Genomic DNA, 19,071 nt, shown 5'->3' on the forward strand with positions numbered 1-19,071 from the left:
CATGCCATTAACATTCGTCATTGATTGGAGAGAAATAGTAAGACCTTTCTGAATATGAGTGGCTGCTTCATTAGAGAAAGTCCCCAAAACAAGGCTAGATGGAGGGGTGCTTCAAGTTGGTCAAATAATTTGTTATCCCCATTTGCTTTAATTAAGTCAGTAGGCCTCTTCCGAGGTATCAGAAGTAATTTCGTCTGTCTCTTCCAATGTATCAGAAGTAATTTCTGTGAAAATAGAATGATACACTTAATGCAAAACATAGAAGGTAAAAATAATATATATATATATATATATATGTGCATGAATGAAGCATACCTTGGTGTACGACTTGAAGAGACTTACGTGTGGGAGGAGACAAGTTATGATTCCCACAAGTGGACCACGGATTTTGCAATGTGGCACGATCTAAAGAGAAGAGAGTTCCCTGAGTACGTATACATAATGAAATAAAATGAGGTACAAGGAATGAATAAGAATACCCTTAAAGATAGCCAATGGCATATGCGAGGCATCTAGGGAAGTCTGAGGCGCAATGCCTAAGAAAATGAAAGGTATTTAAAAAAAAAAACAAAAAAGAGAGAGAATGAATTATACCTTTCTCTAATAGCTTGGACGGCTTTTTCAAAGAAGAAGAAAAAAAAACCGCGGCTTTTTCAAAGAAGAAGAAAAAAAAAACCCACATTTGCTAGGGGCAATTCACTTATCTTAGTTGGTGTGCCGTCTAAAAAAGGGGTGTAGTAATAAAATTCATCTTCACTCTCGCGACTCCCATTGAGAGAACGATCAAAATATTTAGTGGGAGAAGGAATTTTAACACTCTTAATGCAAATATGACCCAAGGCAGTTAACTTATACCTATCTCCCTCAAAGAGTTCTTGAATCATATTCTCATCTTTATCTTCAAGAAAAGAGTACAGGTATGTATGAAATTGGTCCATTGGGGTTTTAGTTGATATTGTTGGTTGGGAAGTTCCTGTACAATCGCTGATAGACGTAGTCTCTGGAAAAAGCTTTGCTAGACTAGAAAATTGAGGGCTAGAATCTACATGCTCAAAGCTAAGTCTCATTTTAAATTGAGAATTACACATATCCTCAAAATGATGAAAGAGATCTGAAACCGAGTAACTATATCGGGAAAGAGCAATAGGTGGCCGACTATTATCCATTCTCTGAGGTGACGATGCTTCCAGAGCAATAGGTGAAGATGATGACCTAGCTCTAGAGTAAGAAGGCTTCTTCGTCTTTCGGTCTTTAATTGACATATCCAGTTTTCTCTTGCGTGAAGATTTTGGCTGGGTATGAGTAACATATTGAAGCATGGTAAAGGAAGTTCCCAACCACCAATTGGCATAAGGCGTGGTTACATGAGAAGTAGATCGGAAGCCTGGTAACTCCAATGAAACTTTTGTACCGTAGCATAGCATATGGCGCCGATTGTAATAAAATTTAGACCACTCAGAGGGCTGCCAACAAGATACATTAAGCGGTGTAGGGCATGCTTGAGCAAACCCAAATTGACGACTGTATCGGTTAGGGGAGTACGGTTTAGAAATGAAATTAAATCCCATTTTAAAAGTTAAAATCTCTGGCCTCAAAAATATAGGATAGCCAAGGTGGAAAGGTGATATCTTTTCAAAGCTGACCAGAATGCCTGAAGGTTCACCTTCATGGGTAAGAGCCCTAAACTGACACTCCATACGATAGGTTAGGAGAGAGTCCACAAATGGAAACTTATCAGTAAAAAATTGGGCAGCCGATTAGTTTCCAATAAACCCAAGATATGGCATGAAATGAATATCAAGAATCGGACAAATTGACTAAGGATCCCCATGAGAGTAAGTCTTAATAAAATATAGTGAAATCCATCCAAAAAGGTATACAAAGGACCCTGAATATTTTCCTTCCTAGGTGACGGTGATGTCATTTTACTAAGAGAATGATAGAGGTATGCAAGGACGGGGATGGCCAGGCTAAATAAGGTTCCATCGGCCATTTTGGTGGCTACATGAAAGGTAGTTGGACGAATTTCCCCAAAAGAGTGAGGGAAGACAAATCTGCTAAGCCAACTCGCCAAAAAACCAGAAAGATACACATCATCAGGGATTCTGTCTTTTTGTCGAAAACCACAAATCGAAGTTGGAGATTCGTCAATAAATTTGAAAGTCCAGTTGTTACACATCTTGGATTGAAAAAAGCTGGCATAAATGTTGAAAAGCCCACGGCACACCTTGGATGTCTTGGACGAATATAAAATGCCGTTGGAGGGGGTGAACTCTTCATAAAACTCGCTAAGGATGGAGAGGCCGCTAATGCAATGAAGGTCCCATAAGGAGATCCCAAGTTCACCGTAAATGATGTGGAAAGTGTTGGTGTCAGGCGACCACAGCTCTGAGAATCCCTTGAGTAGGACGACATTCCTAGCATAAAAAAATTGGGATACATAGATTGCGGCATAAATCCCACATTTCTTTAAAATAGGGGCAAATGTGGAAAGAACGCCATTCAACCAAAAAATCAATATAGGGGATTACAAATGGGTAGAGATGCCACGGACATTAAAAGAATTATCCCATTTCAATTTTTCATGTTTCATTCTCTTAAGAAGAGTATTAAATTTAGAGCAGTCAAGGTCTTCAGAAAATGGACAGAGGATTGAGACAGGGAATGAACCGATTGATTTGGAGTGCCCTTTCTTGAGAATCTCGCAGCAGTTTCGAATTCTTGTATAGACTAAGTCTTCGGAAGCCCTATGTAAAGGGATGTAAGGGTCCAACTCGGCGGGTGACAATAAAGCAGTAATAGGTTTGTGCCGAATTATTTTCTGTCCAAATTCATCCAATACATCCTTCTCGCCATGTCGAAGATATTCAAGTGTCTTTTCCATGCTGCCAAAAAAAAAAGAGGGGGTTAGTTAAGGAAAATATACAATAATAATGTCATAGGATAAATAAATTGACAAAAGCCCCTTTTGAAGGAATCAAGCCGTTGGGGTGAAGGACACAATCATTGCCAAGGAATCAAGCCAATGGGGGTGAATGACACAATCACTGCCAAGGAATCAAGCCATTAAGGTGAAAGACATAATCACTGCCAAGGAATCAAGCCACTGGGGTGAAGGACATAATCACTGCCAAAGAATCAAGCCATTGGGGTGAAGGTACATAATCACTGCGAAGGAATCAAGCCATTGGAGTGAAGGACACAATCATTGCCAAGGAATCAAGCGATTGGGGTGAAAGTACACAATCACTGCCAAGGAATCAAGCCATTGGGATGAAGAACACAATCCCTGCCAAGGAATCAAGCCATTGGGGTGAAGGTATACAATCACTACCAAGGATTCAAGCCATTGGGGTGAATGAAACATTCATTGACCATTGGGGTGAAGGACACAATCACTGCCAAGGAATCAAGCCATTGGGGTGAAGGTACGCAATCACTGCCAAGGAATCAAGCCATTGGGGTGAAGGTACACAATTACTGCCAAGGATTCAAGCCATTGGGGTGAAGGAAACATTCATTGAATCACTGCCAAGGATTCAAGCCAAAGCCGTTGGGGCGAAGGGACACGGTCACTGCCAAGGAATCAAGCCATTGGGGTGAAGGACACAATCATTGCCAAGGAATCAAGCCATTGGGGTGAAGGACACAATCACTGTCATGGATTCAAGCCAGTGGGGTGAAAGTACACAATCACTGCCAAGGATTCAAGCCATTAGGGTGAAAAGACACAATCACTGCCAAGGATTCAAGCTACTCATTGCCATTAGGATGGAAGGGGCAATGATACCTGCAAACAAACTCTGACGCCTTGCGTGTTGCCTACAAAAGAGGTAAAATGACATGAAATAATTGCATAAGAGAGAAAAAAAACTTCGCAATTCGTACAGTTAAAATTCACTTGCACGAATCATGAGGGGGCAGACCTTGATTAGATTATACTAAAAAAAAAAGAGACAAATTTTTGCAAAAGTGGCTGAAAATTTGTGAGGGTACAGCCAAAGAAGCCAAAGTGAAAGTAGATTTTTGTAGCTTAGGATCTTGCTGTCATTTGTTGAAGGATACAAGCAGCAGGTTCTTTGGTCATATCCACAAGCAAAGACTTTGGGAAATTCTATTTCCACACATTTAATTATCTCAGTGCACACACCTAATGAAATATTATTTTAATAGCAATTATACCATAAACTAAAATGACCATAATGGACATCTATTAGCACCCATAATATTATATGAAAATATTTTATATACACACTTTTATTAAAATAAAAAAAAAAACTCAATGTACAAATTTTCGTGGACAACAACCTAAACTGGGTATCCAAGAAAGAACTTCAAGTGCATCTGAAGATAGCACAATGAACCTTGCTGAGGTTGTTATAATATTATTTTCATTTATTCAAATCAGATTGTGAGCATATTTTTAGAATTTTTTGAGAAAGAAGAGAAGGAAAAAAAAAAAAACTAAACCCTAATTTTTCTATTGTTGCCACTTTGCTTGTTACATACTTTATATTTCTTTATTGCCTGCAAATCAATACTCTCATAACAACTCTCATATTGTTTTAATCTCTGTGGGTGTTGATTTTTGACCACACAACCAAATAGGGAATTCAGCTTGAGAGTACGGGCAGAATAGATTAAGTCCAACAACTTGCATAAGAAGATGAGAATCTGGCGGTGGTTCGTCCACCTGGGGGCACTCCAACGATCAAGTCAATAATTAATATCTCTCAAAGATAGCAAATTGTGCTTAAACTTACAAGAAAGAACTTCCTTTAGACCCACGAGGGTGCCTTGCTTTTATAACCAGTACTGACTTGATCTCATTAGAAGCCTCACTTAAATGGACTCAGGCTCAATTCTCATCCTAGACCCTCATCTAGATAGAGATAAACTCTTCTTGAGCTTTATATTTATCTAGACTAAGATCCTCCTCTGTTCTAGGACTCTTGTCCCTCATCTGCTTATCTTGGAATTCGGTATCTCCGCAGACAACCCCGGCCTAGCCAAGATTATCTCGGCCCATGACCAAGCCACATGGCACCTCGGCGTCACCTTAGACATGTGTTGTTATTCACAAAATACGTTTCCACAATCTCTAAATTTATACTCTATTAGTGATGAAAATGTTAGTTTTTTCATGCAGAACTTTTTTTTTTGTTTTTTTAGTTGGATAACAAACGCTGAATTATTTCATTATATTCAGACATCAACTGATGAAAGTTTTTTTTTTTTTGGGGGAACAAATTTGTCGAACTAATCACTTTTATTCGAAAGTTAAGTTTTGAATTAAGTATATAATTTCGAAAAACCAGTGCCGAAATCTCCAAACCGAAAAACATTAAAAAAAAATAAAACTAAAAAAAAAAGTGTGGAAGGGAGGGTTGAGTGGTGTGTGTACAATGATTATGAGTGAAGGGTATAACTTTTAGTGTGTAGATTGAGAAAATTAATTAATAATCAAATTAATAAGTGTGTGTACTGAGAGAAGATGTGCACTGAGGTAATTAAGTGTGTGAAAATAGAATTTCCCAAAGACTTTGTATACAGGTTGCTGCTAAACAACACAGCAACGAACAAGTTGCTACTGCTAAAAAAAAAAAAATCAAATTTCTACAATAGGGATTGAAAATTTGTAAGGGTTCAGCCAAAGAAGCCAAAGGGAAAGCAGATTTTTGTAACTTGAGATCTTGCTATCATTTGTTGAAGGATACAAGCAGTAGGTTCTTTGGTCATATCATGAGTAAAGACTTGGTATACAGGTTGCTACTAAACAACACATCAATAACTAGGTTGCTGCTGTAAAAAAAAAAAAAAATATGGTATGAATAAAAGGCATAGTGCATACTTGATGAACAACCTGATTGAATCCATGAAGTTGGTATGGGTGATAATAAATTTTTTTTTTTTTAAAAAACTGTAGCTTCTAAACAAGGCCTGAGACTAGTAGCAGGCTTCTTTTGAAGAAAAAAAAGAAAAGAAAAAGGATCTTTGTTTATGTTTACAAGCAAGGACTTTGGGGTTAATATATATATATGTGTGTGTGTGTGTGTATCTGCTAGAAGGCAGCCATGTCAACAATTCTTGTGCAAAGAAAAAAAAATAAAAATAATAAAATAAGAAGAAGAAGAAAAAGAAAAAGAAAAAGAAAAGGGAACTTTGTTTGTATCAGCAAGGACGTTACTTGGGCTATTTAAACTCATGATCTAGCAACAAATTGCTTGCAATACTTCAAATATATATATATATATATATATATATATATATATATATAAGGCAACAAATAGATCTTTATTGTGATAGACAAACTAAAAAGAAAATAGGGCAGTAGCTAAAAAAGGAGGGGGGGCAGTTTTTTGCATGGTTGTCTCGATTTCAAGAAGGGTCTTTGTTTGTCAGACTATTTGGATTTATGGTCTAGCAAAATGGGCTGTCTTTGTTTTAAATAAACAGGGTGATAGTTTTTTACCATCATATATATATTAAAAAGAAAAAAAAAAAAGAATCAACAAATAGGTTCATATTATGATGAAGGTATAAGGAAAGCATACTTGATTAAAAGGAATTTGAAGGAATTCTTTTGTGCCTTCTTTAAAGTGTAAGAAGAACAGCTTCTGTTGGAAAGAGAAGAAAGACAATAGCCAAACAACTTATGATGAAAATAACCTAGAAGGATGAAGACCTAATATGCACTACAAAATTTGTAGAAAAAAAAAAAAAAGACAGGCTGCTGGAGATTTGCTAGAAACAAACAAAAAAAAAAATATACTGGAAGGATAAATATTTTCTGGAAACAAAAATTTGTTGGGAGGAAGAAAGTTGCAGGAAAAAAAAAATATATGGGTTGTATGTATAAATAGGTGTTATATAAAGTAAAAAGTCTTGCTTCAAAAAAGAGTTAGTGGTCTCTTAAAACACTCCAAAGAAGGATTTGAAATCTTATCAATGCCAATCTATCCTATTTCGTTTAGACAAACTTCTAATATATATATATATATATCTGCTGTAAATAAAATTCTAATCCTAAATATATATATATATATATATATATATGGCAAGTTAGAGGTCCACAAAAGAAAAGACCCAATTAAATCTTGAACCTTACCCCTCAATATCCATGATGGCCTAGAAAAAATCTGCTATAAAAAAAAAAAAAATGGTGGCAAGTAGGAGGTCCACAAAAGGAAAGGTCCAATTAAATCTTGGACCTTATCCATGACCCTTTATTAAAAAAAGACCCATGCAACAAAAGTAAAAAGCCCATGCCAAAAAAAAAAAAAAAAAAAAAAAGGGCAAGAGCAAAGGCCAAGAAATAATCTCATCTAGGACTTAAAGTTCATCCAGATAAAAATGCCAAATTGTCATGACTCGTACAATTAAGAAAATTCACTTGTGCAAGTCACGAGGGGGCATTTGTTGGCACATAAATTTTAACCAAATTTATGTTTAAATTTCAAATACAGTCAATGACATACATAGAGCCTATGATAAGATTGTTGTAGGCAATCACTTCCTAAAATGATCAACTTGCTCTGTTGAAGTGTATAAATAAAAAAACGTCGTATCTTAATGACATTATTCAAGATGCTGAAATGACACGTGGAGCCCACGAAAGATGACACTTGTAGAGCCTACAACAAGGACACCACACAAGATGAAACCCGAACGATTAATCCGGTTAATCAGATATATGCTTAATCATATAGCACTATCATTCAAAATTCAAATGGCGCTATTATTCAATTTGAAATTCAAATTGAGGATGAGGCATTCTTATCACCTAGATGGCCCTCTATAAATATGAGGACCATCACACAAGGATCAGGGATCAGAAAACCCAGAAGTGAGAAGATCAAAGAGAGAGAGAAAGAAATCAAGAGCTAAAGAAGTCGTTACAAAAAAAGAAGAAAAGAAACCTAGAGAACTCAAGAGCCTACGCTACAAACTTAGAATAGCGATGAATAGATAAAGGGTTCCAAACCCAAGAATTGTACTTTGTATTCAAGGGTTCAAAACCCATAACAATTTCAATAAAATATTTATTTTTCTTAAATTGTCTTATGTTATTTATTTTGTTCTTCATTAATTGGATGTTTCATTTATATAAAATGTGTAATTAACGATCTGGAATACAGATCGGAAATAGGAACCTGCTATTCAAATAATTAACATTGTTTAGTTCAAAAACTAAACAGTGGACATTTGTAATATAAAATTTTGAAATGTGTTGAAACATTTCATGTTTCAAAAATTGTGTCTACACTCCTCCTCATCCTCCTCCTCCGGCAGATCTGAGCAGATCCCCGTAGCTCTCTATTTCTTTTTTTTTTTGTGTGTGTGTCTACTGTCGTTGATGACGTTGTTGTTGATGATGTTGATGTTGATGTTGATGAAAATGAAACAAGGGATTGGAAGAGAAACACACACACACACACAGAGCTACGGGGATTTTTCGGGGTTGGGGAAACCCGATTCCCTTTAGGGGGCGGGGGGCAGGGAGGTGATGGGTTCCCCGCTGGAGATCAGGGGCGAGAACGAGGATGGAGAATTTTGTACCTTCAAGGATTGGGGATGGGGAGTGTGATCTCTGGCCCTGTCCCAACCCGTTGCCATTCCTAATCACAAAGGATGTTACACAACCACTATGCTAAATGCCATGGTTTATCTTTTCAAATACAATAGATAACTATTAATCAAAATTGTATTTGCAACTAAAATTTTGATTAATACTTCTCAAATTTTGGTATCCTCTTCAATCTTTTATATTTTACAAAAAAAAAAAAAAAAAAATCAAAAGCAATTCCAAAATTAAAAATAAAAATAAAAATTTCAAATGCTTCTTGGCCAAAATTTAGAGTGCAACATATTTTTTAAATCGTGTTTTTAAAATATAATTACATAAGTAGGATAAATTATACTTACAATTCTTAAGATTTGACTTTCTCCTTAAAAGTTTTGAAATTGTATTTTTTCTTCGTAAAATTTATAATCTCATTATAGTATGCTCCATCCATTAACTAACTATCAAGTTTTTTAATCCCAATTGCTGACATCACTAATTAATTTGTTTGATAAAACGTTATTGTAACAACCTGGGTTCCTTTATCAAAATCAACATTTGTTAAATTGCATCTCTTTCTTTAATTTGTTTTCCGTAGGCTCATTTTTTTTTTTTTTTGGTTAACTTTATTTTGCTTTATTTTTTAGTAGAAGTAGTGGTGGAGTTGGGATTTTTGTATCCATCTCATTGTTTGATGAAATACTTTAGAGATCATCGACCAAAGTCGTCGGTGGTGAAAAAGGAGAGATGAGCTATCAACAGAGGGTCGGGAAGGATAGAGAAGAAGTTCAGGCCCAATCCATATCAAGGAGACGATAAGTAAAGGCATGAAAATCATTTTGGTTGCGTTGCGTAGAATTTTTTAAATATGATTTGAAAATAGAGTTGTATTTTGAGTTTTTAAATTTTGAAATTATAATTTGAGTGTAAAAAATTTGTTTGGTGAATGAGTTTTGAAAAGAGTTTTAAATTGAGTGGGAAATTTTTGACGTGGCATGTGATATTTGATACAAAAACTTACAACTTATAACCAAACACATAACTCAAAATTCTATTCAAAATTCATAAAAAAAATTTAAAAAATTTTGAAATTTTTTTATTTAAAATATAAAAAATAACATGTGTCAATTGCAAAATTAAAAAAAAATAAAAATAAATATGCACTGTTCCGGTCAACCGGCTGGATGTTCTGGAGGACGACCGGTTAGCCTAAATTTTTTCACAATGGACAGAGTTTTCAAAAGTGAGTATCGAATTAATTTTTGAAACCTCTAAACAAACAATACACTCAAAACATATGGTAGAAATATGTTTGGAGAATACAATCAAACACAGACTTTAATTTTCTGTTAAGAGGATTAATAGACAAGCTCTAATGGGGTAATTGTAATTTCCAAAATGTCAGGGAGGGATTTGTATTAAAGTCAAACGTCTAAAGGTATAGGTGTAATTTACCCCAAAAAATAACAAGAATTTGATAAATAAATAAATAACGGGTAAATTACAAGTACAAATCTTGAGATTTGCTTAAATACGAATTATCCCTCGTGATTTTAAAAATTATATTATACCCCTTCAAATTTGTAATTGCATAATAAATGACCATTTTCATTACTAAATTCTTAAGTGAATTAACAGTTTTTAATAATATTATAAATATATTTTAGTTAACAATTCTAATAATTTTATTATTGTTTGAGAGAGTAGTTAGGAATTTCATTTTTTTGCTAATTTTGTTAAATAAAAAATTCTAAAAACAGGATATTAATAATTTTCGTACCCACATGGGACAGTTCATATTTTAAGCAAATATCAAAGGATATATTTGTAATTTACCTATAAATAAATAAATTGCACAAGTTCGAAAAATAAAATTTAAAAAAATGTAAATTTGGTTTAAAAAAAAAAGAAAAAGAAAAAAAGAAACCTCTACATCATACATTGATGAAATGCAGGCAGGTCTCCAAATTTTTTGGTTTGGTTTTCAGAAATTTGTCTCATAATTATTTTTAAATAAAAAATTATTTTGGTGAAATAAATGAAAAATAAAAATCACTAATCATTTTTACATTATTTTATTTAGGAGGGTAAAAATAATTTATAAAAATTTAAAAATATTTTTTTGATATTTATTTTTATCAAATTAATTTTTATTTTTTCAAAAGAAAAATTTTGAAATATTTTTTTCAAAAACAAACCAAACAAGGCTATCACCAAGAACTAACAAAATCATGAATGTATAGAGAGAGAGAAAAAAAATCAAGTATAATAATTATTTTTTTCTATTTATTTTCCTTTCATAAATTCAAAATTCCTTGACCCAATTATATTTGTTTTAACTCGATTTTAGCATTGATTGGGTAAGGATCAGGTATAGTAGTAGATAGGTCAAAATTGTTAAGTTCATAATAAAGTATGAAATTGTATCACTAAAATAATTAAATTTAAAAATAAAAATTCACATGAAAAATCCAAAAAAATCTGATCCTGTTACCATCCTTGAAACAAATCCAAACAACATAAGAATGATGTGTCTGTCATGGGGCTTATGGAAGGTAGGGTTTGGAAAGGAGCATCATATGCTCATGCAATATGTGAATTACCATGTTTGAGACCAAACCCAGCATGTGGGAGTGGGTCAGTTTTGTGTGTTAAAACTCACAACATACATATCCTCGGATGTACTACTGTTTCTGTGGGCATATAACCTTTCCCAGTAGGAGGAAGGATCGACTCCGGTCCAAAATTTAGGGGTTGTTTGGGGTGTCCTAAATAAGTGTACTTTTTGTCTTTTTGGACTAAAAAATTGAGAAAGAAAATATAGATGTTTGGGTTCACTTTTTGACTTTTTATGAAAAAATGTGTAATAAAAAATTGTAAAAATTGGTTTGTAGGAGAAAATTAAGATTGAGAATTGTGCAGCCGTAATTGTTGACTTTTAGTGAATAGTGTTAACTTTTTCACTTTTTGAGTAACTTTTTAACTTTTTGACTTTTTCTGGACATGCCAAACTTGGCCTTAGGTTGGAGGACACTATTTAAGACCGTGGGACTTATCACATATCCTTTTCGATAATTTAAGTCGTTCATTTTTGTCAGACATTTCGTATATTTTATTTGTACAAAAAATTAGGTCGATCTAATAATCGTAACATATTCAATTTATTATGTTTTTCATCCAAAAAAAATGGACAATATTGTGTTTTTAAAAATAAACCGTATGTTTTTTTGGATTACAAATGTAATAAATTGAACAAATTATACTTATTAAATCGACCTAATTTCTTGTGCTAGTAAAATATACGAAATGTCCGACAAAATAAACAGTTTAAATTATTGAAATAAGATTCGTAATGAGTCTCACAAGTCTAAACAACACTCTCCCGTCTAAATTTTGACATGGAGGAATCCTCCTACTCGAGCCCACAGAAACAGTAGTACATCCCATCCCGGGACATGTATGCTGCAAGTTTTAACTCATAAAACTGACCCACTCCACATGCTGAGTATGGTTTCAAACATAAAAGACACTCACTGTCCATGCCCCACGTAAAATTAAAACACAGAATTGTAGCTAGAAAATAGGTGTATGGTACAAATTTATCTATTGAATCACATAAGACATTCTAGACAAGTTTCTATGTAAACTTTCTGTGTTAGTAGTATTTTTCTTATCATATAGATCCAATATATCACGTAGTTGGGAAAATTATTTGATAATTTTGGGATAAATTACTTTCTGTGATGTCCAAAATTAATATTTATTAGTTAGAAACAGACCAAGTGCTTTTTTGTTGCCTTTTCGAAAGGCTACTTGACAAGTGTTTGTCAACTAACATTCGAAAAATAGGTTAAAAATTAATTTTTTTTTAATTTTTTTGATTTTTTTTTAAAAATAAATAAATAAATAAAGAGGTAATTTGACCTAAAAAAAAATTCAAAATTTGACTTTTAATTTAGATGCCAAAATAGTTGTATGTCTGTTCATTAGTATTTTATGATTTATTTAATTATTTTTGAACCATGTAAATATTTAGTTCTTAATATTAGAGAGACATGGGTAAATATCCAGATAATGCTTGACCATCCATATCAACTATCCAGGTCACCCAAGTTAAATGAAATCACGAGAATGCTATGCCCCCAATCTGTACATCAACAGACATTTCTTTCATTTATTTCTAAATTTTTCTATGCATGCATGTTCATTAAATTGAATTTCAGGCTGCCAGCTTAGCAATGCCTGCAGAGATGAGTAGATCTCTCATGTTCGACTCTCACCACATAAAATATTTGAGTTCAACCCATATGTAAGTTTGGACAAACTATACCCATGATCAAGAGTGTGAGTTTAAATTTCCATATGTGTTCGAGTCTGCCCTACATAATTAAATGACTCTAATATATAACACCACCTAAGATTTGCAAGCTATTGCACATAATGTCTTGTTCTTAAGGACAAGGTGAATCTATTAGAATTCTCCTTCATTAAATAAATAAAAAAAAGTAGTTAATTACACTTTACATTCTTCAATTACCATTGAAATATCATCTTATCCCAACTTTAAAACAAGGGTAAATTATGTAAATCGTTTATATAGTCTACACGATGTGTCAATTTGATACTTATTATTTTAATTTGTTTGATTTTGTCTCTTAATTTAACTGATTGTTTCATATTAGTCTAATAAATAATGGCCGTTAAAGTTTGGTGAATGAAAACTCAAACGATGTGTCAATTTAATCCATGATATGTCAATTTGGTTCCTGTCAAAATGGACCAAATTAAAACAATATAGACCAAATTGACATATCATGTAAACTATAAAGACTAAATTGATACATCGTTTGAGCACGTGACAACTTTCCATCTACTAAATTTAACGACCGTTATTTGTTAAATCAATATGACACAATCAATTAAATTAAGAGATAAAATCAAACAAATTAAAATAATAAAAACTAAAAATTGACATAGCGTATAAATTAGGAAGACTATTTCCATAATTTATCCTTAAATAGTCGAAAATGGTACAAACACCCAAAAGTGAGCAATTTTGACAATTGCAAGAAGAAGCTGATATTGAGTGATAGTACAGTGTAATTAAACCTTAAAAAATCACAAAAGATCTGTGCGATGCTATCTCCATAATAAGTGGACCCTCCCAGAAAGAAAAAAATGAAACTAGTTGTCAGTTAACAACAGCCATCTAATATTTCACATAGGCCCAAAGTTTTTTAAGATTATCAAAATGAAATCTTATTTTACTATGCTTTTGAAAAATTAATTAGAATGATATCTTATTTGACTATGCTTTTGAAAAATTAAGACATTCGGCAACAAAAATTTGTACCATTACATTTTCTTGATAGATCTTACGAAAAAGATGAATTGACCAAACAGTTGAGTCACCTTTATTAAGGGTGGGTGCGGGTCAGGTGCGGCTACGGAACTTTCAATTTGTCATTCGTTCGCCAGATTGGCGAATTGGAGAAAATCAATCCACATCCGTCCACCAATCCGACGGATGTGGATTGAGCGGATTGGCAGATTGATGGATGTGAATCGGTTTGGCGGTTTAAAATTTTATAAATTTTTAACATAATTCAACTTGTGCACTTTCGTAAAAAATAAAAATAATAGTCAATGACTTAACAGAATATTACAATCACTGCATGCCGCATTCAAAAAAATAAAGTTTGAAACTTTATCCACATATTACAATCACAGCATACCTCATCCACATAAAACATTATAATCTGTGGTTCTTAAAATATTAAAATAATTCAAACTACCAAAACCATGAACAGAGCAGTAATAGAGATTGCATCTATATTTGTTTTTAAAAATAAAAACCAACAAACATATATAATCTTTTTTATTTATTATTTTTAGATTTAGATTTAAAAACTAAAATATACAGATAAATAATACATTTATTTTTTTCAATTCAAAAAATACATTTTAGTTGAAAACTCTTTTTCAACAAAACGTATTCAACAGAATATTTGAACTCATTTTCAATTGAAAACACAAATAGAATATACAAACAAATTAAAAATACAAAGTCTTACAAATTACCAGAGATGTTCGACAGTTTGGCGGTTCGGTTGCGGCCAAATGAACCTTAAATCCGCCATCCATCCAAAACTAGGCGGATTGAAAAAAATCAATCCGCAATCGTCCGCCAATCATCACGCATCCGTCCAAAATGTGACGGATCGATTCGGTTCGGTCAATTTGAACGGATCGGTATATCCGCTACTTACCCTTAACCTCTATTGCATAGTCTAAGACAAAATTTGCATAGAAAGCAAGTTATGAGAGCATAAGCAATAAAATTCCATAAAAGTTGAGAAAACAAATCAATACACACCACAATTATGAATTTCTATCTGATGGTTGAGGCACTACAACAAAACAAAACAAAATAGAAATTGGTTTGAATGAGAATTAAAGTGGGAAAGCATTACAAGTTCATGATCTAATCTTCAACATAGACTAACCAAGTTACAAACATCAGACAATCACAGAGGCAAGTTTTGCAAGAATGGAGGTAACTAAACTAGTGTTCCAGGACATACCAAAAGGAAGGGAGAGAGTGCATGACAACGAGTTTCATCGTCTTCCTCGAATCATTTCCCGCCAAAAAATCTACTCTTTATGATCAAGATCATCTTTGCCAAAGTTGAAAGGAAATTCATCAAACTGTTCAGAAAAGTGATCATGTTCCTCACACAAGCTCTTCAATGACTGATAAACACTGTACATAGAAGGCCTATCCTTGGGCCTAGAGGCCACACAAGTACAAGCAACCTTGAGGAATTGCAAGATTTGATCATCATGGCCTCTTCCACAGAGAGACTTATCCGTGGCATCGTTGCTTCGACCCGAGCCACAGAGCTGTGTAACCCAATCCACCAGGTTCCCCTTGAACCCTTCTTCTGCATTACTAACTTCCAAAGCCTTCTGTCCTGTCACCAACTCCAGAAGCACCACCCCGAAACTATAAACATCTCCTTTCATTGATGCAATCATCGTGCATGGATATTCAGGCGGTACATACCCGAATTCCCCCATGTCTCCATTGACAAAAGTGCTACTACCGTTCGAATCCACAGCACCAACAAGCCTTGCCAACCCAAAGTCCGATATACGAGCATCAAAATCATCATCCGCAACAATCACATTGGAACTTATGTTTTGGTGAAGGTAAGGGGGTTGGCATCCATGGTGAAGCCAAGCAAGCCCTCTTGCTGCACCTACACCAATCCTAACCCTAGCCGGCCAATCCAATGAACCATTATTCATAACACCGATACCATTTCCGTGCAAAAGCGAATACAATGTCCCATTAGACATGTGTTTATACACCAAAAGCCTCTCATCTTCCACAACACAAAACCCCAACAATGGCACCAAATTGGGGTGTCTCAACTGACCCAACCTATTCATCTCGGATCGAAATTGCTTCTCACTAAGCTTACAAACAATCAATCGCTTGATCTCCAATGCCGAACCATCCTGTAAAATCGCCTTATAAGAAACCCCTGTTCTTGTGGTTACAGCAATGCTTTCTGGGTCAAAATTGTTAGTAGCTGCCATTAAATCATTCAATTTGATTTTAACAATGGGTTTTTGAAACAATGACACTTGAACAAGCTTGTGTGCTCTCAATCTCTCAATCCAACTACATTGATCTTTGCTGAGACCACCACCACCACCACCACCACAAGCTTTCCTTTTTCTGCGATTTGACAACACGAAAAACCACCAGACAGCGAAACCCAAAAGCAGAGACCCTGCAGCGCCTAGAACCCCCGCAGCAATAATAATCGCAAGGTTTTTATTGCTCAATTTTCCACAGCTCGATCCAATCGGATTCCCACAGAGCCCACCATTCCCGGTGAAGTCCTCGGGCGGGAATTTGGACAAATCGGAGGGAATTGAACCGGAGAGATCGTTGTTGGCGACCGAGAACTTCTTCAACCGGTCGAGCAGACCCAACTCGTACGGAATCGCACCGGACAACTTGTTATCGTTCAAAACGAGATTGTTGAGGAACTTACAATTCACCATTTCAGGAGGGATCGAACCGGAGAGGTGATTACCGGAGAGATCTAGGGTGACCAAGTAAGGCAACCAGGTGCAGATTTGGGGAGGGATGGAACCGGAGAGGTGGTTACCGGAGAGATCGAGGTTTTGGAGGCTCTGACAGAACTTGAGGGGTTCAGGGAGAGAACCGGCGAGGGACATGGAGGGGAGTTGGAGGCTGATGAGGCGGTTCTCTTTCTCGTTCCAGCAGGAAACGCCGACCAGCTGCTTGCATATGAAGGTGACGGAGGTGTTGGTGAAGATCCATGAGGAGAGTTTGGACTGTGGGTCGCTGATAGAGTTCTTGAAGCCTTCCAGACACTTGACATCGTCTTCAATGGCGGTGATGAAGGTGCAGAGAGAAAGGAAGAGGATGAGAAGGGTTGGAGAGGAGAATGTGAGGTGGGTTTTCATGGTGGTTGGGTTGGGTTGGGAGGTTTAGAATTTGGAAATGGAGAGGAGTGAGGGAAGAGATTGGGCGGCCATTGACTGTGATTTGAGGTAACTGAAGAGGATTGTAGCGTTTGACTGTAATATTAAACTCTCTCTCTCTCGCTCTCTCTGTTTTCTTTGTTTTTTAAAGAGAATTTTCTCAGTCCACAATTTGGACGGAAGGGCTGTTTGGATGCTTAGGATTCATCATTAGTTCTATTTTAATAATTTTAATTATTTATTTTATTAAAAATTTTATGTATTTTATTTTAAAATAATTTAAGTCGATTTAATAAATATAAATTATTTAATTTATCATAATTTTCATTAAAAAAAATGATAATTATGTTTTGAAAAAATGAATCATATATTTTTTTATATAAAAAATAATAAATTAAACAAATTATAATTATTAAATTAATTTAATTTTTTTATAGATAGAATACATAAAATATTTAATAAAATAAATAATTTAAATTATCAAAACAAAATTTATAATAAGTTTTACAAGCCCAAACAGCCCTTCCATCTAAATTTGAACCGGAGAGAATCATTGATTATATTTTCGTTTTATGTTTTTGTTTTCTGGTTTTTTCAAAGTACTAAAATGTAATTATGGTGTTCTTGGTGATGTAAAAGGTTGTGACAGCGAACTACAGCGGCGTCGTTTTTGAGATAGGCCGTGTAGTTTGTGCACAAGGAAGACTTGGGTAGCTTTTGACGAATCCGGACTTCTAGAATGGTTTTTGTAAAATAATTTTAGAGTGTTTTTAAAAAAGAATTAAAATTTAATTTTATAAAAATAAAAGATATAATAGTATTAAATAAAAAATATAATAATATTGATAATTACTTTTTAAAATCTCAAACATATAAAAAAGAAAAAATTAGTGAAACATTCTCCAATTTTGTATATTAGGAGAGGTCCAAGATATTTTTTTGTAGGAAAATGATTTGTCCCTCGAAATTCTTCCTCCCGAATCCCCCTAATGGCCAAAACGACGTCATTTTGGCCATTTTTTTTTTCTTCTTCCATTTTCGACCTGCAACGCAGGAGAGGGAGAGGGAGAGAAGAGAAAGAGAGAAGAAGAGGGGAAGAGATCGTCGCCCAGCCCGTTGCCGCTGATCGCCCAGCCTGTCGCCCAGGTCCGATCGTCGCAGCAGCAGCTCCGCCGTCGCCTCCAGACCACCTCCGCCTCCTCCCACTGTTATAGCCCCCTCTAGTCCACTCCTCCTCCTCCTTCCTCCTCCTCCTCATTCCTTCTCTTCTCCTTCTCTGCTTCTGAAAAAAAAATAGAAATTAGGGGGATTCGGGGGAGCTCGTTTTAAGATTTCTTAACATTTTCACAGAGAAAATGTGATTCAGAGAAATTTTGACTCCGACTCAGAGAAATTTCAAAAATTAAAATTTCTTTAAGTCGGAGCGAAATTTCTCTGAGTCGGACAAAATTTTCTTGAGTCGAATTTTCTATGTGAAATATTGAGTTACCTTAACTATTATGAAAATATTGTATGCCTTTTATCTTATAAAGCTTAATATTAGAAAAAAAAAATTCCCTTATAAAAAATCATTCTAAAATTTTTTTATGAAAAATTACTCCAAAAATCTGGACTCGTTTTGAATGGTTTTTGAAGTCAGATATAACTTATAAGACCAAATTAAATTACTTATGGTTTGGAAAGTGATGTTTTTGTTCAAACATGACATGGTGTTGTTTGACAAGTTGGTTTGTGGCTAAAATAGTCACAAAAGATAAAATAGGTTATTTTAGATATAACAAATAAAATATCACACCTAACTCATAATCATTACATTCTTCTCTCACAAAAAAAGCTAAAAAAATCAAAAAGTCAAAAAGCCCTTCTCAAACCAAGCTTTTGTAGCCCAGGCTAAAATAGTCAAAAAAGTTAAAAAGTCAAAAAGTTAACTCACTTTCCAAACGAAGGTATAAACAATTTAATATATTTGCTGATAATTTTTA

General features: G+C 34.4%; 1 protein-coding gene across 1 annotated transcript; it reads right to left on the reverse strand.

Moving 5' to 3' along the window:
- Positions 1–14,915: 14,915 nt before the first annotated feature.
- LOC114270401 (putative inactive receptor kinase At1g27190) lies at positions 14,916–17,262 on the reverse strand. The gene has a single exon (XM_028211875.2). It carries the CDS (start codon positions 17,069–17,071, stop codon positions 15,218–15,220), a length of 1,854 nt encoding a protein of 617 aa, XP_028067676.2. The 5' UTR covers positions 17,072–17,262; the 3' UTR covers positions 14,916–15,217.
- Between the last annotated feature and the right edge of the window lie 1,809 nt (positions 17,263–19,071).

Source organism: Camellia sinensis, chromosome 11 (genome assembly GCF_055761805.1).
Source record: "Camellia sinensis isolate YWXY chromosome 11, ASM5576180v1, whole genome shotgun sequence".
Taxonomy (NCBI): Eukaryota; Viridiplantae; Streptophyta; class Magnoliopsida; order Ericales; family Theaceae; genus Camellia; species Camellia sinensis.